At 37.3% G+C, this 27,074-nt stretch overlaps 1 protein-coding gene across 7 annotated transcripts in view; it reads right to left on the bottom strand.

Annotated features, from left to right (window-relative positions):
- The window catches only part of LOC117407102 (unconventional myosin-XVI-like), a 158,660-nt gene that overhangs the window by 21,617 nt on the left and 109,969 nt on the right, over positions 1-27,074 (bottom strand). For 6 of the 7 annotated variants that reach the window (XM_059029137.1, XM_059029138.1, XM_034011734.3 and 3 more), the window contains 8 exons: positions 23,497-23,672; positions 22,512-22,592; positions 21,022-21,227; positions 15,371-15,473; positions 11,251-11,347; positions 9,372-9,618; positions 2,653-2,960; positions 793-1,947 (listed from right to left, as the gene is read on the bottom strand). In XM_059029137.1, coding sequence (XP_058885120.1) covers positions 793-1,947; positions 2,653-2,960; positions 9,372-9,618; positions 11,251-11,347; positions 15,371-15,473; positions 21,022-21,227; positions 22,512-22,592; positions 23,497-23,672 — 2,373 coding nt within the window. The remainder of the gene's footprint in view (positions 1-792; positions 1,948-2,652; positions 2,961-9,371; positions 9,619-11,250; positions 11,348-15,370; positions 15,474-21,021; positions 21,228-22,511; positions 22,593-23,496; positions 23,673-27,074) is intronic. The other variant, XM_059029136.1, reaches the window with a different exon arrangement.

The raw sequence follows: 27,074 nt of genomic DNA, 5'->3' as shown, positions 1-27,074 counted from the left end.
TTAACATTATCGTTTGGTAATTGACAGCAATCCTTTTTGGAAACACGTGGCTCCTGAGTCCCTAAGCAAGCAACTTTAGCTTTTTTTTTTACCCACAGAACAACTTTAGATTTATATTAATTTAAAATGTTTGCACAACTCTTTTCACTTGTATTCTTCATAAGTAGACATTATGAATGTCTGAAACAGCAGTAATATGGATTCATACACATGATTGATAATAGGACAACAAATTATGGCTACTGTAATCCTATTCTAACACTATTTGCACTCTATGATGTTCAGCTGTTTGGACATTAATTGAAAACGTATGAAAAGACAAATGGAGATACTGTATCTGTCTAAGCTGGAGTTTGTGCTTGTATTTGTCTTGCATTACATTAAGCACTTTATACACAGGGGATTCCTAGGAGCTTTTATGAAGGAAATAACCTTAGCAGAACTAACTAACCCCCCTATTTTATAATATTACTGATCCTGTTTGTAAAATCTAAAGATGCACTGGGGACAGTTTGTGTAGCAAGTAAGGGTTACTGACCAAAATCCATCTCACAACATAAACAGACTTGTATCCAACCAAGCCATTACTGTCATAACTAATTTACTGCTACACCCAGGTGGATGGGCAATGTGCAACGTGGTGTACAGCACGTATTTAACCAGCACACACCCTTCATTTTCAGCTATTTATTTTGTTTAAGCTATACCAATGTAAAAGTCAGAGACCAGGTTTCTGAACTAACCTGGAACAGCAATACAACATAACAGTTTCATAATATCATGAACACTCACTTGCTGGCTCCCTTATTTTCTGTCCAGCAGCAGACTTCCTTAAGAGGCTTTTTCCCGAGCTGAAAAGAGTGGTCAGCTCATCAAGGGGGCTGGTCAGAGGTCTGATATTTGCAGGATTGAACGGTAGTGGGGAAGAAGAACAGGAGTGAGATTTCCTTGGTTCCACCCTGGCAGTCTTTACAGGGGAGTAGGGCGCTTTTGAACAGCCTGAAGGAGCTTCTGTTGCGTTACCTGTCTTTTGAGGTACTTTTGTTAATGCCAAAGCACACAAGTCTGGGGGGAAAGGGAAATGTGACAGGGGTCTGTAGGGAGGGGGAGGCCCAGGAGGAGGAGGAGGAAGAGGAAGAAGAGGAGGAGGTGGAGGTGTTGGAGGTGGTGAGACCTTGCTGGATATATAGAAAACGGACAGACTGGGAGAAGTTGGTCTCTCACTTTCTCCTTTCTGATGCCTTGCAAACTGTGGAGACAGTGGGCTGGAACCTTCAGGCTGCACTGGAAAGTTCAGATTGGTTTCAAAAACCGGCAGCTTCTTGACCTCCAATGGCGTTAGAGGTGATTCATCTGAGGCAGGAGAACATGTAACAGGGGTTGGGGGAAAGACCAAGAGAGGTGGCCGGTGAGGGAGCAAGTTCGGGAAAGGTGGCGGAATGTCACAAGTACCGTCTTTGCAGTAAACTTTTCCTATAGGAACAGGGTTGAAGTGCTCGACGATTACAAGCTTTTTGGTCTCATACAACTGCTGGGAACACTTGTCTGTTTTTGCCAGCATTATTTTACCAGTTGTTCCTTCTTCTGGCAGAAAATACTTCATTTCTTCATACACAGACTCCCCTTGGTCAGGACTGTCCACCCCTGTTAAGCTCTTGGTTCTGGCGTTTCCTACCATTTCAATATATACAGCCTCCTCTTCTTCCTGTGAGCTGTACAAGCTGACCACACCATACTGGGGCCCATCTGCTGAAGCAGCCCTTTGTATCATCCCTAGGCAGTGCCCCCCCTTAATAAGGCAGGACAGCTTAACCTCAGTTGGTCTGGGAGCTGAAATCTCTTCATAAGAACAACTAAGTTTAGTATTGGGACTTCTTTTTGGCTTTGGTGGAGGAATCTTCTTCATTGTGCTGTAGTCATCACTATGAGGCCGTGGTTTAGCCAGAGCTACATTAACAAGAGAAAGAAAATCTACAAAGTTAGAAGAAAGACTAATCAAAGGGTAACCCATTTCCCTTATTACATGCTTGATGACCTTCATATCAGGAGGCATTCTTAGTTCAACAAAGTCTGCAAATACAGTTTCTAGTCCATGTCGTCAAAATATCAGTTGTTTTTAAATCTAAAGGTTATGAAGAGAACTCAAGTACTCAGAGGATGTTAAACTAATAGCAAACACTGATACTGTTTCCATGTGGTTCCACACACCTCAGCTATTTCAAACCCAGTATTTTAAAACCCAGTTTTGGTATTCCTAGAAGGTATTTGCAGTCAAACTTAATGAGTGCTACTAAATTAAGTCAAGCCATGCTTGCTTCAAACAAACATTTAGGGACAGTTAAATAAACTTGTTCCCCATTTTAGATGCTTATCTTTTTGTGCTTCAGGCCAGGAAATAGTTATTCATGACACTTAAATTTTCTTTTCTGTTGTCATAATTAATATCTGGTCTTTAAAGCAAGGATACAGAATGTAGCATTTTCACAAAAAAACAGTATGATGTGTATTGCTTGATAAACTAAAAAGGCTTAGTCATGAAACTTCAAATAATGCATTTCCTCAAAAGACTACAATGCCAATACACAAGTTAAAAGTAATTAAAATATATCAAATTTCACATAAGATAAGTTGATGTTTTCTGTTATGCCTGACCTTCACTGGGTGTTTCTTTAGAGGCAGCTGACAAGCATGCACTAACGGCTTCATATGAAGCACTCAGCCTTGTGTTGGGGTCCCTCTTTGGTTTGGGAGGAGGCTGTTTCCGTGGTGATGGTAGGCAGTTGCTATCCTCCATGCTGAACACTGATTGTAGCGAAGGGGATTTGATTGATGTAGCAGCTGCGGAATGTACCACGTTGTCCACAGCCAAAGGGATGGGAATGGAGCTGCAATGATAGTGCTTGAGTGTCCGGCAGCCCCCAAAGCTGCCTTCATTGATCTTCCCACCCTTGTCTACAGCTCTGCAAGATAAAATGATACCCAGATGTATCATTCAAATGATAACAATGAGTCAGTTCATGCAAACATAATTAAGACTTTCTGTAAACAACCACCCTGAATCCCTTGCTGTGAACAGGTATTATACAATAACCTCAAAAACAAAACAAAAAACATTCAGATATAACATGGTTGGTCTTTTTCTTGGTAAACAAGTATATTTTTGCTTATTAAAATTGAGAGCTCTCAAGAAACATTTACTATTTACTGTGCACGTTTTTTTTCTACACAGTACATTTAAACTGTATCTAGATGTAATATACAAAAACAAAAACTGGAAAAAAAACCCTTTACTTTAATACCGGTAAACAATTAGACTCTTACTGTATTTGAGTAATAAACCCTAAAACAGGATTTACGCACTGTATTAATCCCAGATATACAGTATGATTGTTTAAGCCTGATCTACATCCTCTAATACTATAATATGATTTGTATTCTCTAATTTATATCTATGCCTTAATCTGCTACCACCATCTGTTGTTTCTTTAGGTTTAAGATAAAGATATTTCTGACAGCAATACCCCTTAATCCATGTTAATACACATTTTAAAGTATTACTGAGTGCATTACATATATACTACATATACCTGCATACTATATTTTCAACAATGAGTCAAAACACACATACTTGACTGTTCACATACTGGAGTTTAAAATGAATCATACTGTTGTGTATGAAGAACATTTCTGCTTGATAGATCAGCACTATGGTTACCGGCTACGCTACACAATACTACCATGTGCCTGTGAGGTAAATGCAATCACCAAAGATCACCTAAACCTAACCCTAACCTTTAGGCTAAATAGGTAATTATTCAACACAGTGTTAAATTAAGTTTTTCATATGCAGGAAAAAAGACTTCTGTCTATTATATATAATATATAATTGAAGTTATTCAAAGCTAATTAACTTGTTTGGAACAGCTATGTGAATGCCAGATACCCCTGTTACCTGATGCTACGTGGTATCCCCGTTCTGGTATGTTGGTAAATACAGTAGAGGTTGAGATTTAGTTGAATGTTCCTTATGCAAATCCCGAGGATGTTATTTGCAAGAAATAGAATGAGTACAGAATCACAAACATTTCATGCAGCATGACTTTGTATATATACATACACCTAACATCAGCTGTGTTTTTACACTAAAAAGAGTACAATCTGAAGAATCTAATGAAGTAGAATTCAGATTTCTCTAGATGAGGGTTTGTAGGTTTAGTCCAGGGGATCAATAGCTCCACCAGGACAGAAGACATGGGCAGCCAGCAATACGAGCCTAGTGACAATTGATAATAGCATGTCGAATTATAGTATGGGAATAGACAGCCAACCAGACAAATAAATCGGAATCCACCTACATGAAATAATGAGGACTGCATAACCTGAAACTAAACAGACCTAAAATAAATCTCAAAGAATGCCCAGTTTTGTATTGCTGTTATTATAAACATCAGTTGAAACATGCAAGGAACAATAGATAAGTGTCCCCAGGATGTTTTCTTAGATGTTAATCTGGTTGTGATATTTTGCCCTGCAGTTATTTGACTATGAATCAAAATTATCTTATTTATATCACAGTCTATAGTTTATACCAACCTAAGCCTTCTACAAATTTAAAACAGTTGTATTTGAGGAAGAAGGACCCTTTTTTGCCTTATATAATATTCAAAACTTAACAATGATCCAGTTTTAATGATACCCAATACCCACCACTTAAACAATTTAAAAATAATATATCGATCAATCTTATTTACGGTATAAAAAACGGAGTGAAAAAGACATTTTGAAAAATGACGGAGGTTACTTCCAAAGATAATCCATATTACCAAGACACTCAACTCCACCTTCACGTCTGTCATGCGGAGTGCAAGGCATCATAGGAAATAAAGAGAGCTTCAGGGCTATTTTTCTATTGAGTGTTTATTGAGAGGGGTCAGATTGAGCTGATTCCACCGTGTAACAAATTTTTATTTTTTTTTGGTTCCTGGGTAGTAAGTGTTATTTCCTAATTGCTTATGCCTCAAAAGTATGGAAAATGGCTATTATTCCCCACAAACTTTGCTTTTGTGACCAGGACAGTGATATTTTGAAATTTACCTATTTTCCAGAACATTCCAGATAGATTCAGTGCTGAGTAAACTTGGAGTAACTTCTAGAACTTTCTAGAACTTTCCAGTAATATAAATAGTAGTATAAATACAGGGGCCTTAAGCCCACCAGTTCAGTTTAGTTCCAGCTGCCTAAGTGGATACATATCTGCATTTTTCTGAGATGGCATCAAGAGGCTTCAAGCATCCGGCAGACGCATTTTGCTATGTCTGCGGCCAATTTATCAAGACAAGAGCGAAAAAGTACTCTGTGGAAGCATCTGCTAAGATGTGTGAGGCCTTGTGGCAATGTGCCCCGCCCCTGTGTGCAATTGTGTGTTAGGTGTATGTATGGGTGCGTATGTTAATGTTGGTGTATAGATTGATCCACGGGATATAAACGGGTCTGTGTTTCACGTGTGTTTAAATTGTATATTTGTATTTAGGCACGGGATTGCACATCACGCACGTGCATTTAAAATATAATATGCGAGCACGGGGTTGCACAGAATTAATTCACGTGCTGGGATTCAAGTGAATAATTAATTAGTAATTGAATCCCAGCACAATAGTATATATAGACGCACATTTCTTGCACTCAGGGAGGTGTTCGGTGAGTGGAGAACGGGATTGAAGACGGAGGTAAAGAGAATAGTAGTAATAATAATAATAGTTAGAGTATCTACTCACCGTGTTTGTTCGTCTGTCTGTCCTGCACCGTCTGTTTAGCGTTTAGTCGTTTTGTATGTCTGTTTATTTTGGCGCAAGTGCCGTGTCCCGTGTTTTCTGTTTAAACCTTTTATTTTGTCATTAAACGCTGAGTGCAGCCATTGCACTCAGCATTTCTCATCACCATCACCGTCTCTGTGTATTCCTTTTCTGGTCTGACGCCACCCACTCTGGCCGTCTTTGTGACAGGCCTACAAGGCATATTTCGGCATGCCTGTCGGGGAGCAAGACAAACCCTGGGCACCTCATTTCACCTGCGAGCACTGCAAAAAAACTCTGGAAGGTAAGATGGACAATTGTTGCTCGGAATTTTATGTTATAAAATTTGTTAAAATTTTTAAAATTGTAAATGTTTTACAATTTTCAATGTTATTGAAAAAATATATCATATATGAAAAATGTTGCGAGAATCTCTTACACATTAGTCATGGGTGAAATAAATGTATTTTTGTAGGATGGTACAGAGGGGAAAAGAGAGCCATGAAGTTCGCTATCCCAAGAATTTGGCGGGAACCCACTGACCACTCAAGCAACTGCTACTTCTGCATGGTGGACCCTTCCAAACGTCGGACTGGCAAGAATGCACCTGCTATCACGTATCCAGACCTTCCTTCATCCATCGCCCTGGTGCCACACTGCCATGAGCTCCCCGTACCCACTCCTCCGGAGAGAGAGCAGCCGTCTTTAGAAGAGAGCAGCAAGTCAGAGAGCGAGGAAGACGTTGTAGATCCAGATGACAATTTTAGAGGTGGAGCTGAGGAGAGAAACCCATACTACCCCAACCAAAAAGACCTCAACGACTTGATTAGAGATCTTGGTCTCACCAAGTCCAATGCCGAGCTTTTGACGTCTAGGCTCAAGCAGTGGAACTTGTTGGATGAAAGTGTGCAAGTCACAGATCAGAGGAAGCGTCACCAACCTTTTTCCAGCTTCTTTACCCGTCAAGATGGGCTCTGCTTCTGCCACAATGTAACCAGTCTGTTCGAGGCAATCGGAATCACCTGTAACCAGAATGAGTGGCGCCACTTCATTGACAGCTCATCCAGGAGCCTCAAAGCCGTGCTGCTCCATAATGGTAACAAGTACCCGTCTCTTCCCCTGGCTCACTCGGTGCACCTCAAAGAGTATTACAACAGCATCAAGACCTTGCTGGACGCCTTGAAGTATGATGAGTACGGCTGGGAGGTCATAGGAGACTTAAAAATGGTGGCATTCCTGATGGGTCTCCAAGGCGGTTTTACCAAGTTTCCCTGCTATCTTTGCCTTTGGGACAGCAGGGACACCAAGGCACACTACCACAGGCGGGACTAGCCACAGCGGACCGAGTTCTCTGTGGGGAGGAACAACGTCAAGTGGGAGCCACTGGTGGACCCCCGGAAGGGGCTGATGCCACCACTGCACATCAAATTGGGCCTCATGAAACAATTTGTCAGAGCTCTAGATAAGGAGTTGGCAGCCTTCAAGTACCTTCAAAACTTCTTCTCTAAGCTGTCTGAGGCAAAGGTCAAAGCCGGTGTCTTCGTCGGACCACAGATAAAGAAGATCCTGGAGTGCAATGAATTCCCCAAGAAGCTCACTAGTAAGGAGAAAGCGGCTTGGAACAGCTTTGTCGCAGTGGTTCGGGGCTTCCTGGGCAATCACAAGGCCGAAAACTATGTGGAGCTGGTTGAGACTGGTGAAGAACTATGGCACAATGGACTGTAGGATGTCCCTCAAAGTCCATATCCTTGATGCTCATCTTGATAAATTCAAGGAGAACATGGGAGCGTACTCGGAAGAGAAAGGTGAGCGCTTCCACCAGGATATACTGGACTTTGAACGCCGCTACCAAGGACAGTATAACGAGAACATGATGGGAGACTACATTTGGGGGCTGATTCGTGAAAGTGATTTACAGTATAATCGTAAATCTCGAAAAACTACTCACTTCTAAATCTTTTGTAGTCATTTCTGTATTACTTTAGTATAAATACATGTTAATTTGGATTCATATGTTGTTTTTTTCTTACTTTATGTGAACGAAAAGACACAAATTCGCCCATTTTCTCACTGGAAATAGGTAAATTTCAAAATATCACTGTCCTGGTCACAAAAGCAAAGTTTATGGGGAATAATAGCCATTTTCTATACTTTTGAGGCATAAGCAATTAGGAAATAACACTTACTACCCGGAACAAAAATTGTGTTACATAGTGTTCTCAGTGTTTAAGTAAAAGCCCGTTTCACAGTTGCCCAGGGTCCATGGAAGAAATATATTAACCTGGTGAATGATGATGTAATGTAATTGATAAGAAAAATGACCTTTTCTGAACACAGTCCTTCATCTGTGCATGCGCAGTTAAGATCACAGGTTTTCTAGAGCCGTGTAAAAGGATTTTGTGATTGCAGTACCATATTTACATGTAGCAAAATACTTTATTTACTGCAGCAGTATATATTTTGCTGTACTAATGCAAATGTGAAATATATTAAATAATTAGCTTGATTTATTCTGGAATTATATATATATGTGAACCCGGCTGCACTCTCCGCGGTTCGTTGCCCCTTTAAAAGCAGACCCAGGACACAGGATTTGAAGGTTTAAAAGCGCTGATGCGCTATTTTTAATAAACAGACAAAACAAAAACAAACACCTAGCTCTATTCGAGCAATAACTAAAACACAGGAGCCAAAACTACCTGACAAATAAACACAATAAACCACATAGGTTTCACACTACCTTTCTTTTTTTCTTTACGGTTGAACACAGTCCCAACCGGGCTCTTCACTCTTCATGCCCAGAACAGACTGGCTGCTTTCTTTAAATACCCTGCACCTGGCTCTAATTTACAATGATAGCCAGGTGCAGGGGATAATTACTAATCAAACAATTAACACATATAATTAAATAATAAAACAAAACAATTAAATTCAACCAATGTGCATTTGCACATGGTTTTCATGCAGGGAGGATATTAACCCCCTCCCTGCTGTGTTACAATATATATATATATAACATCTCCAATACAGTTCAATTAAATAAATATTGCAAAACGGAACTCAGTCAATAAGGATCTTTGTTTTATTCATTTCTGTCTTCATAGAGAGGTTACAGTAGTATACGATCGAAGTGAAATTCGAATAAATGGTAGACACTGACGTTTAATACCAATAGAGCCAATAAATTCACATTTTATAATTGCATCTGCTGTGCAAAGCTCTAATTTCTGCTTTCTGCGCATGCATCATTTCTGCTACTGCGTTCAGAAAAGGGCATTTTTTTGCATCAATTACGCTATGTCATCATTAACATGGGTTATGCTTCTCGTCAAGACACCTTGAGCAAGAGTAAAACAGACTTCACAAGTGTCTTATATTTTTAAACATTGATAAAATCAGCACAAAGCAATAGTCATTTAAAATAAAATAAATATATTAACATAAGCTTCCCATATATAAGAAAATAGGACAATGATTTGAAGCTATATATTTAAAATGCACACCATACATTGGCTATATATCTTGTTTCTGGGACTTAGGGAATTCAACAGTTACTTCTCAAACTGGGTCCACACTTACCTTTTATTTCCCTCTGTCTCTGCGCTGATGCTGTCAAGTTTTTCTCTCACATGAGCCCCATTCATTTCGTTCCTGATGCGGTCATTCTCCCGAGCAATATCCGAGGCGTTCTGGATGACCAAGCCATCATATGTTCTGAGTCCCTTGTCTTCCACATTCTGCAGGAAGCTCCTCATGGAGGTGACCTCTTGCTGCTTGATGCTCATTGTGTGCAGCAGCCTCTGGCGTGCAAGAAACCCTCTCACTACTACCATAATGGAACAAAATCACAGGCCAATGAGTTTGAGTCAAACCACAGATAACAGGCAATAATGCAAAACTTAATATTAATGTGCATCCATCTGTAAAGCACATAATGTGGATATAGCAAATCAATATCAATAAATAAACGTGAGGGTGTTAAATTCAATTTCACATAGAAACCTTTTTTTAACTAATGCACAATTGTAACTACAATTATTTCGATTTTTTTTAACCCGTATACATTGTAATGCTAATATCTTCTGCGATTCACAAAACTTACTTCTGAAGATGTCCCTCCTTTGAAGGGATTCACAACAGCTAACCATACTGTACTAAGAACTCAGCTCTGTACCTATCACAGAAAAGAGCCTGACGGTATCAATATACAAGGGCAGTAGACTGCACATGTACCAACACTGGTATAATATCATAATACAGTATGTGTTAGTTACTCATTTACACACATTTGGACATTGCTTCTTTTGTGTATTGAATCTACTGCTGCAGCTGAGAACCCAAAGGCAAGTTTGTGTTTCTGACTACTGTCTCTGCTGTACTGTGATGCAAATGATAAAGACATGCTACCTAGTCTAGATGAGGAAGGATGCTATCTACAGAACTCTTCGAAGAAGTGTTTTAAAGGATATGTGATAAACACATAATAAAGTGAAGTCAGGCAGTTATAGCACAAACAGCATAACCACATGGTAAAAACAAGTTATTGGGGGTATAAAGGGAATTTATTTGTGACCTATAATTTAGGTTTCTGTGTGATGAAAGTACTATGTGAAACAAATCAGTGATTACTCACATAACCTAGGTTCTCCGAAGGGAACCGTCATTTACCATGAATGGGAACACAACTTGCTTCCACGCCCTATTATACCAAAGCTCTTCTGGGAGAGAAGCAGAAGTCTCAATCTGAGCTCAAACGAAAAGGAGGTACAATCTCTGTGGACGGAAAAAAGATTCTGAAGGCCAGTCGCAAAATGACGGCGCTAAATACCCTGACCCCGGAAGTGATGTCGTGGGAGGGCCGACCGTTTGATGGACTGGTTCTGGGCTGGCCCAGAAGAGCTTTGCTATAATAATTGTTTGAAAGGGTGTGGAAACAAGGATGTTCCCATTCATGATGAATGGAAGGTTCCCTGTCTGACGGACAACCTAAAATACCTATTCATACTACCAAAATAACGCACAATTGTTACATATTGAATCATTACATTTGTGTAATTAGTAATGAAGTAAATGGTAATTAAGTGGATTCAACTTGTGTTGATTGCACATTATTTAGGTAGTGTGGATGGGGTTATCATGCCAAAAACAAGGAGCAGGGTTTTAACCGTCAAACTTAGTTGTAAAACAGAACTGGCAGAGTTCCGCATAGCGAACACGTTTGTTGTGAAAGGGTTAAATATAATTAAGATTTAATCTGAGAAATAAATATTATGTAATGTACCAAATATTATGTATTACAAAAAAAACCAAAAAACACAACAACAACAGCAAAAAAACAAAATAAGTGCAAAATCTAGATTTCCATCAGTGAAAGTATTGGAATGGCAGAGGGTCCTTTCTGATTAATGTATACAAAGTATAGCTTAGATATCAAGAATAATTAAGATGCAACGGTTACCTTTCTGACAAGTTACGATTTTCCTCTGCAGCTGAAGGCACAGATCATTAAGACTGTCAGCTTGCCAGTACTTCAGAAACACTTTGCTGTGCCCTACCTAAATATGAAACACAGCAGTCATTAATGAGCAAGAAAAGGAACTGTGGTCAATATGTAGTTGGCAGCAATGTCTTAAATGGAGTCTCAGGTAACAGGAACATCAAAGACAACTGCTACCTTTTCTCAAGCATGCTGCTAGTTAGTAAACTGGCTCCTGGGAGGGAATCTTGATTTGACACTTTTTGGAACACAAGAATAATCTAATGACCAAACTGCTCTTCCAGCACTCCTTTCAAAAGGCATTTCGTCTGAGCTTTTGAGTTGATCAGTAACTTCTGTTGAGATTTTTTTTTTTTAATTCCCAGAACATTTTATAAAAGAATCCTTTGATATTGACATAAAACATTTATAAGCTTTAAAGACTGGGACAGCAGTGTAAGCTGTAAAATAGTCTGTTAATTAAAAGCTGGCATTTATTCAGGGTCTTTCCAAGTTATAGTCAAACAGGCATATTTATCTCAACTTGTCTGCACCACAGTCGGATTTATCATGGGTTTTAGTTCATTACAAAGGGTTGGCAGGATATAAAACTACCTCATACTTTTGGTGATTTTAAGCTCCCTTTTTATTTTAATCCATTCAAAATGAATACTTCAATGACATAGCCAGACTAATCCACAAATGTTAGGACTTGGTAAATGTAAATATGTGTAACGATACCCAACGACACTTTCATTGTGGATTGGATAAACACAAAAAAACAGACCGGAGGGCTGTGAAATAATTATGCTATCAGGAAAATACTGGATATAGATGAATTAACTTATGACTTTACAGACAAGTATACACATTGTTGTACAGTACATATAGTTAATTTTTGACCTTTAGATTGCGGCAACCCCAGTTTGACATTGGAACAAGATGAACTTCAGTTTTATAAACTGGATTTAAGGTGCAGATGGAAATAGTGTGAATGAACTGGACCAGTACCCACAGAAAACCACTTAATATGGAAAAGGATCACTAGTATTTTAACAAGATCCTTCAGTATGGATTCTGTATTTTTTTTTTTAATTACAGAATTCTTGGAATTAGACTATAACAGCATTTTTAACCAATTTGACCAAATTGTGGGTGGCATTCATTTCAAGTGTTAAATGCTTTAATGATTGTGGTAACATTACAACACAAAGTCTGATGTGTTTGGAGACGGAGGCAAATGTCAAACCTCTTAGTGATGCCATTGTACTACCCACTTGCTTCAGACTGGTTAATTAAACTCTTGCACAAATAAAGAACATGATAACTATTGTCTGTAATATCTGTTAGTCAGAGTGATTTGTTTTGTGTTTCTCTAGGCTGTAGATTCTGAAGTACCGAGTCAACTGTGAGGGTGGTGAGTGGGAGTCCTGTACACAGTATTAGCTCATATTTTGGGGGTGGGGACAGGGACTCTGAACTGGCAGTGAAATTCATTCTTTTTTAATAGAAAAACAGATTCACGTCACAAAATTACTAAATGTGGGAGTATATGTTATTTTCTTGCCATGTACATACTAAGTGAGATAAAAGAACCACATATCAGTGGCAGATGCGGGATTTTAATTCATTTTGGTGATTAGCATTTGCCCTTATGGGATGATTGCAAAGTCAATGTGCTCCTTTTTGTCTCCAAAATTATACTGGTTGCCTGTATAATACCTTTAAGATTTAATTGGTCCTCCCCTTATTTACCAGACAACTTTGAGTCCCTTCAACATTCAGATTGGATCTTCCTTGAACCCAGAACACATTGCATTTGAAAGAGTTTGTAACAGCTGTGGATATTTCTTTCTAACTCCATGATCTGAGACCTTCATAGTGCGTGGTAAGATTTATGGAATTATTTTATTAGCTAGTTAGACTTTAAAGGGATTCCTGATATATCACCTGGAAATTCCAATCAGCTGCTGAGCATTTCTTTGAGTAACACCTCACACTTGTAAATTCTCTGTTCACGTAAACAATTAATCAAAATGCAATGCTTTTCTGTCTCACTTGTGGGTGCAGAAACACATTATTTCTTACTTTATATCTGGTGTGTGATTATTATGTGAAACAAAAACACATTGGAAATATGAAAAAACGCCAAGCTATCAAAAATGCCCAGCCATTTAAAGTAGAGATATCAAAAACACAAGCCATGTTTCAAGACACCTTCGGGGCAACCTTGCCCAGCACAAAGCAAATAGGCACAACTGTAAAACCGATGGGGGCCATGGTTGCCCCAGTTGTTTCTACTAAATCGGCTTGTGTTTTTCATGCATTTGATGTGCTTTTATTGTGCTTTCCAATGTGTTTTTGTTTCAGATGACATACACGTCACAATAAGTGCGTTCCCTAGTATATTTCCATGTTGACAAAACAAGTTAAATGTCATTGAAATCGAATGAGCTGTAACATACATATGCGTGGATAAAAGTGCCTGGGGTCTTCAATTATTATTATTTTTTTTGCCTGCGATGCATGCAACTAGTCAATTTTAAAATATCAATACATTGTTTAATATACATGATACAGACGTCAAAATAAGTGCGTTCCCCATTATATTTCCATGTTGACAAAATACGTTAATTGCCATTTGTGGCAGGATGGCTGATGTGGTGATGTGTGTGACGTCAGGTTCCAGGAAAGCAGAACACCAAAGGCAGAATACCCTTTATGTTACAAAGAATACACAACCAATTAGCAGCGGACAGTTCTAGCCCCAAAAAATGGATGTTTTTATAGAGCAACATTTACCTGACCGAAGATCCCCTGGGTTCAGGATCTTTTTGGGCTTTGAATAAGGTTTTGTGACAATAGCTTTGGTTTCACAGACCCTGATTTGCACTAATCTTGGATTACCGTATGCTAACATTTCAAACCTCAAAACCCAATACTCAGCTCTAAGGTAATTAAAGACTGAAGCAAAGACTGAGAATATGGCCTACAGTTCACTAAGGACAAGCCAGAGCCCATAATACGCATTTTATGCATTGCTGAAAAAAATATCTACCGAAGCAAAAACAAATCTGTAAAATGCTGGCAGTTGTGTATACTGGACAAAAAGTAGGTTACATGGGCATTCACTTAAAATCTGAAACAGCTCACAGTGCACTTCATTAAAATAATCTAATATGAGACATAAATGGTCTGACAGATGTGGCTAGGACAGTATCATTTCTTCTTGGCTTTACCAAAATTCAGATTATATTTGTTCTAGTAAACTCTATTTACCCAACCATATGCACATACTGTATATACACATTTTCATAATTCTTCTGAATGTTTAATTTTCTAGTACATTTTAAAATGTTTTGTAGCACTAGCCTTTTATAATGTTGTACTGGTAACAGATATCCTTGCATGGCCTAAAAAGCAAATTATAATCCAGGGTAACTAGTAAAACTTTGTTTATTTTTTGTAAATTTGTATCATTGTATATGTACCACTTTCAAGTCAACAAATCCCTTTGCCTGAAATGGTTGAGGATCTCCCAAAACAGCAATATCTTTATTAGGGATAAGCACAGTAAATCAGGGATCTGTACACAAGTTCTTAACTTCTTGGCTCATTAAAGTTTTTTTTTTTTTTTTTAAATAAAGTATTAAATTAATACGTGAAGCAATTACCCAATTGCTATTTGCCACTGCCCCCAAAGCCCCTAAGAGGATTGACCTATGGTCGGTGTAATCATATGAACAGGACAGTAAGCTAAGCTTGAGCATTCATCTGTCTAAATCTAAATAAAGGATTATACTTGGTTAACATTTTAAGTACTGCTACTGTATGAGCGGATTTTGTTCACACACACTGTTAGGTTTATTCATGGGGCAAGAGGGGGTGTGTGTAAACTGGTAAACTGGCTAATCACCCACAGGACACACGAAAGCTCCAGTTATTTAAACGCTTAATTCACTTAGAACCAGAAAGCAACATCATGTCACTATTATGAATGCTCCAAACCCAGGCCCATACTTTGGCTTTACAATACCTACCCTAAACCCTTACCGGCACTTACATTGTCCCTTTATGCTTACATGTTTAAAATCCAACCAACCTGCCACCCCTGCAACTTGCAATAGTGGAGAATATGGCGACACTTCTCTTCAGAGGACAGCTTCTTCTTGTCTCCAAGTACTGTGTCAGCCAAATCCTTGTACCTGCGTGAAAATAAAGTTGACATTACTGGTGCAACAAAGCAAATTTAAAACCAAAAATAAACATTAATTGTAGTGCCCATTACCAGTACTTTGGTAATTCACCTTCTGAAAAAGATGAAGCGCTTAAGGTTTTTAGGCATCTCTGTCTCAGATCTTCTAAACACAATGGTCACAGAATCCAATTCTTCCAATCAAGGGTAGGTGAACAGAATTTGAACAGATAGTCTGTTTAGAGGTTTCTAAATAACTGTAACTCCAAGTGTAAACAGAAGACTTTAGTTTACTACAGTTAGTGTACATTTATACAAATATTAGGAAATGTGAAGCCCTACTTGTAATTCACGTGTACAGTATATTTACATAATGTAAAACCCATTCTTCCTGGACTAAGACCCTCTAAACAGTTACAATTGTTTGGAATACTAGATCTATACATAAACAATGGTGTACTCAAATAGGAAATTAAAATAAATTATTGTCAAAAGAACAAGAGCACATACTGTCTTCTTAAACGTCTCCAATAAATAGAGTTTTTAAATGACACAATGCTATTGAGTGTTACGATGCAGCAGTTGCTTCTCTGTCTTTCTGATCTCTTTATATGGTTTGTATCTCATGGAACAAATGTGTTATACTATGCCTCCAGATGGGCAAATGGCGGTCATTTGAGTATCAGAGAAGGTTAAATGTCAGTGTTTGAAAGACAAGCATGATTGTAACCATCTGCTCTTGCTGGTGCTACATTCCAGTCCTGATCTGGCAAAAGGTCAAATAAATGCAGGCCCAGCAGACTATAGGGTCAGTATTGCTTTTGTGGTCAAGCAGTTAATAAAAATGTATAAGATATAGTTCTGGGACAAACAAGGGTTTTTCAATTCTTTAAAAATATCTGCATAAAAAGTAAAGAAATGTCAAAGAAAAACCTTGAGGGAAAATTAATCCTGGCACCCCATCAAATTATATATATATATGAACATTGTGTATGAGTATTCAAATATTTGTCCCAGCTCTAGGAAGATATTTAACTAACAGATGGTCCTTTCCAAACCATGTGCCAATAACCCCCAATCCCCCCTTAAAAATCATTCATAGAACAACATAGATTTGTTCTGTGGGCAACCATGTGCAGAATCACCATATAGAAAACTACAGCCGCTGTATAGTAAGAAAATATTAGGGATGGAGTCGTTTTTATAGTGTGTGTGCATTGGAGCAACCAAAAATACATCCTATTGAAAACCAAAACACCAGTCACTTGACATAGCAGATCTATGTCATTTCATTTTGATAAATTGGTATTTAGATGTCAAATTTCACTTAGTTTAGAAGTATTGAGGGAATATTACAAGTCCAAGTACTAATTAGGTTACTCAAGAATTACCAGGAGGTAACCTTATGAGACAGAGGTCTCTTTTCATTAGGTTCCTGTGGGCAGTAAACTAAAGAATATCTTACATTCCATCTAATCCTAAATATTTAATCATGTTCCCATGAAAGCTACTTAAAGCCTTAGGTATTTTACTTTTAAGATTTTAGAATTGTCTGCTTCTTCCTGCTTTGTTATGTTTATTTTGTGTTCACTTTTGCGCTTCAGCTGTAGTTGCTTTTACAATGCACTGCTTACAAAGCCTCTCAAGAATATTAACTCCATTTTGCAAGATTGACAAAAATCTTCATCACCCCAATTAAAACAACTTCAAGCTCCTCCCTAAAGAGCAAGACATGAAAAAAACAGGGGTCATTAGGGTCACATTAATGTAGACATATAAGAGGGTTGCTGTTTAATTACGATAATTTTGTTTCTGGTTATATTATTAATGATTAAGTTATTAGTTTTACAGACACTTTCATGTTTTCCCCAAGTATGTTTGATTAATATACATACAAGCAATTAAGAAGTTCCACTTTGTTTACTGGTAAGTTCAGTTGACAAGATTATCAATACTATACAAATTAAGCCAACAAAAAAGCTTCCATTAATATTATGGGAAAATAGAAACTGTAATGAATGCATTTTTGTGCAGGTTACAATATTTTTTTCTATTGTTGTTGCTTTGTTTCCCCCCTAAACTAACTGTGTGCTGAAATTGGAAGAAGTGTCAGGTAACTGGTTAACTACAGCCGTGTCATGAATTGTGAAGGTTATCATAATTAATTCACTCAACACCTGATTGTTTGTTCTCTGTGATATACCAAAGCGGGCAGTGTGCAATTTGTCATTCACACAAAATGTTATTTAAATGGAAATACTGATGTCTGAATAAGTCCTTTGTTACTCAGCGGATGTTTTTCTTTTCAATAAAACATTTTTCTGACATTTGACTAACATGAACTTAACTGATTTGTATTTACGGAATGTGCATTTCTGTATAATATGCTGCATAGCTTTCAGCATGTCTTGTCACCTCACCCTCCTTACCTAGATAACATATTACTGTTTACACTGATGCATTCCTTACAAACCCATGTTCCAGGCATTTCTTTGTCACATTGTAGAGCTGGCTGCATCATTCATATGCAAAAACTGTGCACAAACAATACTATACAGTGAGCTATATCTTTGGAATTACCTTTTGTATGTTTGTAAAATCGTCGTGCGAAAATCTGAAAAGGGTTATAGGCATATGTGATTTCCCTTCAGAGAGCATGGCTAAGATAGATGATTTTGTTGTATTAATCCTAGGGAATTACTGTCTGCACCTGATGTAACTATGTAGGATTTCTCAGTCCTTACACAATGTCCTTGTAGGATGATGAATAGCGTGCTAAATTATAGGTCAGCTCCTGGAAGCAGACACAAAAGCAATGCAAATCAACATGAATTCAAAACAAAACGCTAAAAAGGAATTTACATTACAATTCCTTCCCAGTCTGGGGTGGTGTAGGCTATTGTAATGTTAACTACGGAATCCTGCAAACGGCGAGAAAGGGAGAAGGATATGTTATTATTTACAAGCAGGGAACACTTTGAGGGAACTCATTATAAGTATGGAGGATGTCAACTAAGCAGCGGAAAAAATAGCTTGTGCAGCTGTAAAAATAGTGAAATAACATATACGGTATATACTTGGTTAGGCTCAGGCACATTTTCTATGGAGAATGTGTCGTGGACACTGGGTACGGTACCCCACCTCCAATGAGTGCCACTGGATCACAAATGTGATTAAAACACAAGGCATCTTAGATTTGATCCTCAAAGATAAGTGTACATTACAATTGGCCATTGTACATTACAATTGGCTTGTTTATTGTATTCTATCCGGCTGAAGTTTGTCCACACAAAGTGTTCAGAAGGGGGTCATTTTCACAAAACTCAATGACATGCTAAAATAGCCAGTTCCATCTTAAACCATCATTTTGGATTACTGCCTTATTCACAAACTCACGTACAGTCTACTTGCTCAGGGCTTTTGCAGCCTGACAAAATACTTGATCACCACAGAAAAAAAGCACATACTTTGACTTAATGGCGAATTGCCAATAGAAAAAGATAAAACATTATCAGGGCAGAAATCTGATGCAAATCCAAGTTTGTTGAGAGATAGACGGCATCAAATTCATAATACCATAAACATTGATAAATGATGGTTTAATGTACCATTGTACCAGGTAACAACACAACCCCTCAAACTGCTGTCATTCTACCTCAGTGAACAGTAACAAAACACAAGCTTATTTCTCCATATAGAACACGGATCACTATCCCAGTTTTAAAATAAGTATACTCCAAATTGCTTTTGCGCATTCAGTCTGCCTAGTGAACCAAGGAGACGACATTAGCCTTGGCCTGTTTCTATCTTACTAATTGATACAGAAAAGTAAGGGGTTGGATTGACACTAACATATATGGGTTTTCAATACCACTGACAGCTTTTTGTCTTAAGGATTCTACATCAGAGACACAGCAGTTCCCCATCATATTATACTTGCTCTGTGGTTGCATTCAACACAAACAAACACTGAGTCTGTTACTCAGTTCCCAATGAAACTTGACATACAAGAGCCACTGAACAGCTCAACATATTGCAACATTTTTTGTGAGACAGAGATCACTTTACAATTCCGTTCCTATCACTCCAGCTTTTTCGCCGAGAGGGCCATAGCAGTGAAGAAGTGTTACACGTTCAACAGACAAGTAATAGACGTGCTTGAACACTGCCCAGTGAACAATTTATTGGACCACTTTCTTAGTTAATGTATTGCTTACCTAAATTATTGTTATTAAATGTACTGTTCATAAAAAAAGACTGAATGTAGGCTTCATGATGAAACATTGTGATAAAGAGGCTTTTTGTGAGCCTTCTTGGCCAAGAGACCATTGCAACTTGTTTTAATGGTTTCTTGTCTCGCAAAATAAATCTTTTCAGTAAAGCAGCATTTTTATTGGAGACCAGTAAAGCACCCACTCCTGGCAAACAACAGCTTTGGGTTTGATAAATACACCTGACCCTAAGGTACTTTGAATAACACCCAATAATAAAAGGTCAATATTGTGAAACTCAAAAATAATAAAAAAATAAACAAGCTTGCTTTTACGCACGGTGGCAGAAAATAACACCACTTTTCCCAGGAGACTTTGCTTAAGAAAGACTGTCAGTTACTGCTTACCAAAATAAACACAATTAAACTTTGAATCTGTTCATTATTTCATCAGTTTTGTTTTTGCAACGTTCAGCCTCAATTCAATTCAGGGTATGGAAACCCAATAACGTCTTTGTATTCATTATTGTTTTCCTTGGGTTTGGAAAGTCGCCTTATTAAGCTACTGTATGCAGAAGCACAGAAGCCAGCTAGAAGTAGAACACTTAAAAAGTCTAAAAATGCCCTCTTAAATCCAGCCGTATTTCAAACATACAGTGACACAGTGTTTGTTGCATTTACTAGAATGTGCTGCAGCAAGTAGCTAATGCTGTGAAGTTCAGTGCACAAGGCAATCTTCCCAGGAACAAAATGGGAAAAACAGAGGCACTGAAAATTAAGCCTCCACTGTGCTTTTGAGTCTTAAGTTACGATGACCTGACAGGAAAGTAGTGGATAACAATTGTTCTGTGCCTCACAGCAAACATTCAAAGCTATTGTTGGTAAGAGATGAAGCATTTGAAATGTTCCTCTGCCCCTCACCTCAAAGCCAAATGCTTCAAGCTGGTGCAAAGTTAACAGCTTTCATTCCTTAACACTTACAGGTTTTAGTAAGGATATTTAACACACGTATGTTCTAATTATATATACAGTATGAAAAACACAACTTGTAAATGACTATCAATTACATAGAATTCAATTTAACTGTGGAAAAAAGTTATGCAGAATTATACTCCTGAAATATCGAATGGCTAAAGCTTTGTATTATACATTAAGAAATAGCAATACATTATATTAATTAAAGTCATTATAGAAGAAAATATGTAAGTACCAGGACTCATTTGGAAACAAAGTCTTTAGTCTCATGTTGGCTATCCTGGTCTGCAATTTTTCAATAAATGAATCTAACTCTGAATATCAGTTTGAATCTAACACTGAATATCAGTTTTTTTTCTGTATTTAAACTTACCTTGCCAAGAAACCTGAAAAGGACAGTCTCACTGGGTATCCATAGCGAATCATCTTTACCATCTCCAGTACGCCAATGTATTGCAGTTGAGTGGACACATAGAAATTGTCAAAAGAATCTGGCTGCCTTGAGTTGTTGGGTTTAATGCACTGTACAAAATGTGGAGTGCAGTTCTGCAGCTTACCAGTAATATCAGCAATTGAGTTCTAAAAATAAAAATAGGTAACAAGGTTACTAGCTCTGTGTTGCTGTGAAACAAAGTTTCAGTTTTCACAATAGAGTAAAGGCCTCCACAAACCAGACGCAATGCGGTTTTTCATTGGGTGACGAGACACTTTCGCAGCGACATGACCATACACACTAGAAACGACACAGAGGAGATGTGACAGATTTGAAAACTGCCAGATCAATAAAACTATAAAAAATTGTTCTTGGCAAAACTGTGATCAAGACAGGTACATATTTGTCAACATGATGTAGAAATGCGTGCCTTCTCTGACAGTTTCTCAGCATATATCGCATCGCGTCTGGTGTGTAGCATCCTTTATTATATTACATTTATAAGAATATACATCTTAGATATATATGTGAAAGAACTGACCTGAAGTCATTACCGGTACTTTACTATGAAAAAGTATTGAACATTTTTGTTATAAATTGGACACCATTTATGTATTTTTAAAATATAATTTGCAATATGTTGATTACTAATTAGCACTACAATTAAGAATTAATGTTAGATTGTTAGATTTTTTTGGCTGGTTTCACAGACCTTGAGTATCACTGATATTGGACTAACTAGTTATTTTAATGTAGTCCAAGACCACTGCTAACCGGGGGTATGTGAAATCAGCCACTCAACATAAATCAATGTTAGATTACCTAACAATTTGGGTGGATTCTTTTTTTGCGATTTATTTTTATTTGAATAGAAATTATTGCAGTTTTTGCTTGTTTTTCCCTTTTTAATTTGTCAATTTTATTTATATTTTGATATTATATTTCTGGAAAAACTTTTTCACAGACCATGAGGAGCATCAGTCTTGGACTACCTAATAATACCTAAATTCAAGATTAGTGCTAATTGGGGACTGTGAAACCAGGTCCTAAATTATTCATAATTGTGATTTGCATGTTTTAATCACAATCATTGTGGTAGTGCTAGAGCTAAGATCATCCAACACTCTCTAAGCGTGCACTCTATTTACATTGGGATTGGACACATTTAAAGATGTTATACTAGTAACATGTATAGCTGGTTTCACCCTGATTAGTACTGATCTCAGACTATCTTACCTAAAGTACAGTGACACTAGGTAGTCAGTATATTGCTAATCTAATTGAGGTCTGTGAAACTACAGAATAAGCAACCCATTGTGGTGTATATGAGCATTTCCCTTTATACTGAAAAATCTGATTAGCAGGAGTCAGTTTGGTTTGTCTCACAGATTATTTAAAGTAAAAAAAAAAAAATTGCAGGTCAAACTCACCCTGAGCTGTACAGCCACGGTAACTGGACCACAACGCTCTAGCCGCTGAAGAAATGAAGTTGCTCCTTTCTTTTTCAGCAGCTACCAAAAATAGAGAACCAAACACATATCTATTTTTTACATTTCAGATATCAAAGAACTAGGTATCCATTATATATAAAAGAAACACATCAATATAAAAAAGTAATTCTTCTTAATGCTCTTTTTTAGCAACCATGATCTCCTGGACATGTAGTATATCATTATTAAACTATTAAGAACCATTCCCTCAACATAAAGTCCACCACCGCTGTGCTTTCAAAAAAGCTATATTGAATGGGCCTTTTTTTGGCCTACTTTGACTTAAGATATCAGGGCCTTGCACGTGTTACTAACCATGATTCATTATTTAATAGGATGGCGTTATCCACTCTCCTTCTCCTGGTCAAGAATAAGACTACAACATAATAATCTAGATACTCTTGCAGGGATTTTCTCACCTTCGAGACGAGGTTGTCATGGCAACTTGGTAACTAACAAGGCAACATGAGGTATGGAAGGAGTTACAGTCAGCAAGTTATTTGATTGCAGTGAAAATACAGTACATTAAAAAATACTGATTTCATATGAGCTAAACAGTGCTTTTAATTTCTGATATACTGTGTTACCACTGCGTGTAATGTTTAAGCAACACAGTAGCATTTCCCCTTCTTGGTGACACATTGCTGGCAAGTAAAACATTTTGGAGATGCTGGATGCTCCAACATTTCCTAAACCTAACCCTTGTCATTAAAAAAGGTAACAACAAAATGGTACTTGAATCTCAGGCTTTAAGTGGTAATGTCTGATATTTCATTTCCAGGTTTGGAATATTGAAATAGTGTGAAATGTTGCCCTCTGCCTTTGTAATAGCCAACTAATATAGCCCTTCAATGTGGTCAATTAGCTACAACTAAGAGGCCATTGTCAAAACCTCAAGACACAGTTCATTCATGGGAAACAGTACCTTACTGAGGTCCAGGTATTTCTTTGGTTCTTTGGGTGCTGCAGCTGATGTCATTTTCTGAATAAGCAGAGCAGCTTTGGGTCCTCTGAGTTTAAGGCGATGGTAGGGAGGAACAAGGGAACCAGTTTGTGTCAGCTTTGACTGGAACATTTGATGGATGACTACGTTTTCACTGGCTGTGGGGTACAGTGGAAATTACAAAGATAAACAATCATTCCTAATGTTTAACGGTTGGTCTCTGTAAATGCAAAATGTTCTTCTTGCAACAATGAAACCATTGAGAAACAAATATTGCTACCCTGCACAGTAACTGCTACTGCTGGTATAAGTGCCTCCTTATGAATTAACCACCAGTCACTGCATTGAGCTGTGCACTGTTTTTGAGCTCTGAGCTTCTAGTTGCATTTTTGTTAACACTTTTTATTAAAATGTTGCAGAACACTGTGGAATGTTTAGAATAAACTTAAAAAGTAGGCATTTTAACCTATTTTGTAATGATCAGTTGATCATTAACATTACTTATTGTCATCATATGATATTGTCCTATATGTTCCATGTGATAACTTTTTCTTTAAAATTTAGCATCTAAAAAAATCCACTTGACCTTTTTTTTTATTTTGATATGGGTTTACAATGAACTTCAAAGTGCAATTGGGTGTCATTTTATGGTAATTAAGCAAGAGTTGTGCTAATATTTTAGATGTCACACATTTTAAGAACTGTACCATTTTTAAACACGCATTGTATTACGAAGGGTGTTTAAAAGATTGTCAAATGATATTACAGAAACATTCTAATTGTACTTACCTAATCATGGACATGTAATTGGGGCATTCTACTTGTCATCTTTGTTTTCATTTTTCTTTTTCTTTTTATCTCCCGAGGATGGTTAAATGTAATTATTTGTTAAATGTTTCCATTAAATATTTCAATAGAATAAAAAATATGTGTTAATGTGCTGTGCTAAAGCTGTGCTAATAGGCCACTGTGATACTAACTCAATTGAAGTTTATTTATTTTTAACTACGTTCTATTAATATGTGCTTTATGGCTTTGTGGCTACCCCCCAGAATAGCATAACTGTAATATGAACTTCATTCAAAGAATAAATGAAATGTGTCTAGTACAAGATGTATGATTTTTTAACTTAAAATCAATAGATTTTCAATGAAAGGATATAACTACTTTAATGAATACAATAGAAATATATTTGAATTAAAATACTTTCATCAGAAGGATTTAAAGCTCTTAAGGACTGCAAGGCTTTTATTGATTGAGCTGCAGTCAGGCTTGCTGCTGAGATTTTATCAGTGACAGTTTGGAGGAGTTTATATCTAGACATTATACTGTATTTATAATGTATAAAAATAAGTGCAGTATAAACAAATTAACTTGTTTTGAGATTATTCCGAGAAGGCTGTTGTGAAGTTTTGTAGTACTGCTGTGTCCTTTCACAGTCTTTTTTTTCTTTTTGATACAGTTTCATTGGCCTTAGTGTTATTTGCTCTGAAGTTGTGCAATACCAATATGATTTGCTGAAAACGAGACTTGTAATGGGATTACAGGAGATAAGTAAGTGAATTTCTGTCTACCCCATCCAGGTGTTTCACGATTGGAACATGCATTGCCAAAATATAGTACAATAACGGAATGATGACATCAAAATTCTAGAAAAAGAATGTTCCATTCTGGGTCCCGAAAGTCATGTAGACATAGCCAATTTTCCATTAAGGGGGTTTATTGTTTAAGATATAAGTTGAAACATAAACTTTAAGTGTACATTTAAAGTTACATTCTGTCTTTCTTCTGACTTGAGTCAAGCAGGAATTCTGCAGTTAACAAGCAGAAACCTCTATCCTCTTTCAGTTGTCCTTTACAATGTAGCTTTTGTGTGAGACTGCTGCACTGCCAATCTTGAGAAATGACTGCTGGCCCTAAACATAATTCCCCAAACAACTGTGAATTGAAAAAATGATATTCAATTATTAAACTCTATGAAAATTATTAAAATGCTGGATAGCGGCCATTAAAAAAAACATCTTTTTATGTTTTATTTTTCATCAAGCATCATCCAACAGCTGAAAACTATTACAATTTATTTGTTTGAAGATAATGTTAAAACACTTGAGATTTACTGACACTTCTTGTTTTATTATTCTTTCTTCTGTAAGTACTTAAGTATTAAAAAGTATTTTTTATTAAATGTGTGATAAACAACAATTCATCTTGGGGACAGAAAGTTCCTGAACAGTATGGAAGGGGATCTAAACAAGTGCAGTGTACCCAGCAGAGTACTACAAAAGAAGGGAAACACAGATCTGGCATAATGTAGTGGGGGGGGCTACAATGCCTGTCCTGGGGTTTGTTTCTATATCTGCCTGTGTGGATTGTATAATGCACAAAGGCAGATCGGTATTTAAATCCGAAATGCAAGCTTTTTTATTTTAACAAAACATCTTTCATAATAAACATGTTGGGACCTGTAGACCTTGCATAACCAAGCCTTGGTAATATGTTTACTTGCATTTAATTGTCTTACTTAAAATAATTTCTTAAAATGACCTCTCTGGTGATGTCTATTTTATAACAGTTAAACATGTGTTGTTAAAATGTATATTTGTATTTAGGCACGGAGATTGCACAATCGCTCCACATGCAGATTAAAGTGGGTATTAGTATGGAAGCACGGGGAGCACAATTAGTTCACGTGGATTCCAACTGAATGATTGATTAGCAAATCGAGTCTCAGTACAGCTGCATAAAAGATGCAGTGTTTCACTCCCTCGGGGTAGGGTGTTCGTGAGTGGAGAACGGGACAGAGAGAGAGAGAGAGAGAGAGAGAGAGAGAGAGAGAGAGAGAGAGAGAGAGAGAGAGAGAGAGGAGGAGGAGGAGGAGGAGAAATTAAATAAGATATAAACAATTGCTACGCGTACTGGAGGACCAGCACGATACTTGTTTGTTTTGTCCACTGTCTGTTTGTCTGTTTGTTTGGCCATTGTGCCGTTTATTTTCAGTGTTTGTTCTGTTTGGTTTACAATAAACCGGCGCATCAGCGCATTTCATATCCCAGTCTGCTGTTGTGTGGTTTCATTTCCTGGCCTGACCACCACACATGCCATCCTTGCCACACATATATTACTTAAAGGGTACATAATTTTATTTTATTGGTGATACATGTTCCCATGTGTTGCTACAACTGTTTATGTAAGGTGTGTGTATTGTTTTAATTTTTTGTTTACATTTTGACCACTTTTTTAAACTTTTAAATTGCATTCCCTGTTCAAGGAGGCTCCCCATGTACCCGCATGGACCTCTCAGAACTACATTACCCATCATCCTCCTGTTCACTGGTAAATCCATCTCAGTTACATATGTGAGCAGGAGGATGATGGGACATATAGTTCTGAGAGGTCCATGCGAGTACATGGGAAGCCATCTTGAGCAGGGAATGCAATTTAAAAATTTAAAAAAAGTGGTCAAAACGTAAAAAAATAAATAAAATAAAACAATACACACACCTTACATAACAGTTGTAGCAACACATGGGAACATGTAACACCAATAAAATAAAAAGGTC

The sequence above is a fragment of the Acipenser ruthenus genome, chromosome 8 (genome assembly GCF_902713425.1).
Source record: "Acipenser ruthenus chromosome 8, fAciRut3.2 maternal haplotype, whole genome shotgun sequence".
Taxonomy (NCBI): Eukaryota; Metazoa; Chordata; class Actinopteri; order Acipenseriformes; family Acipenseridae; genus Acipenser; species Acipenser ruthenus.
The sequence above is the reverse complement of the archived record's forward strand: the minus strand, read 5'-3'. Positions and strand labels throughout refer to the sequence as shown.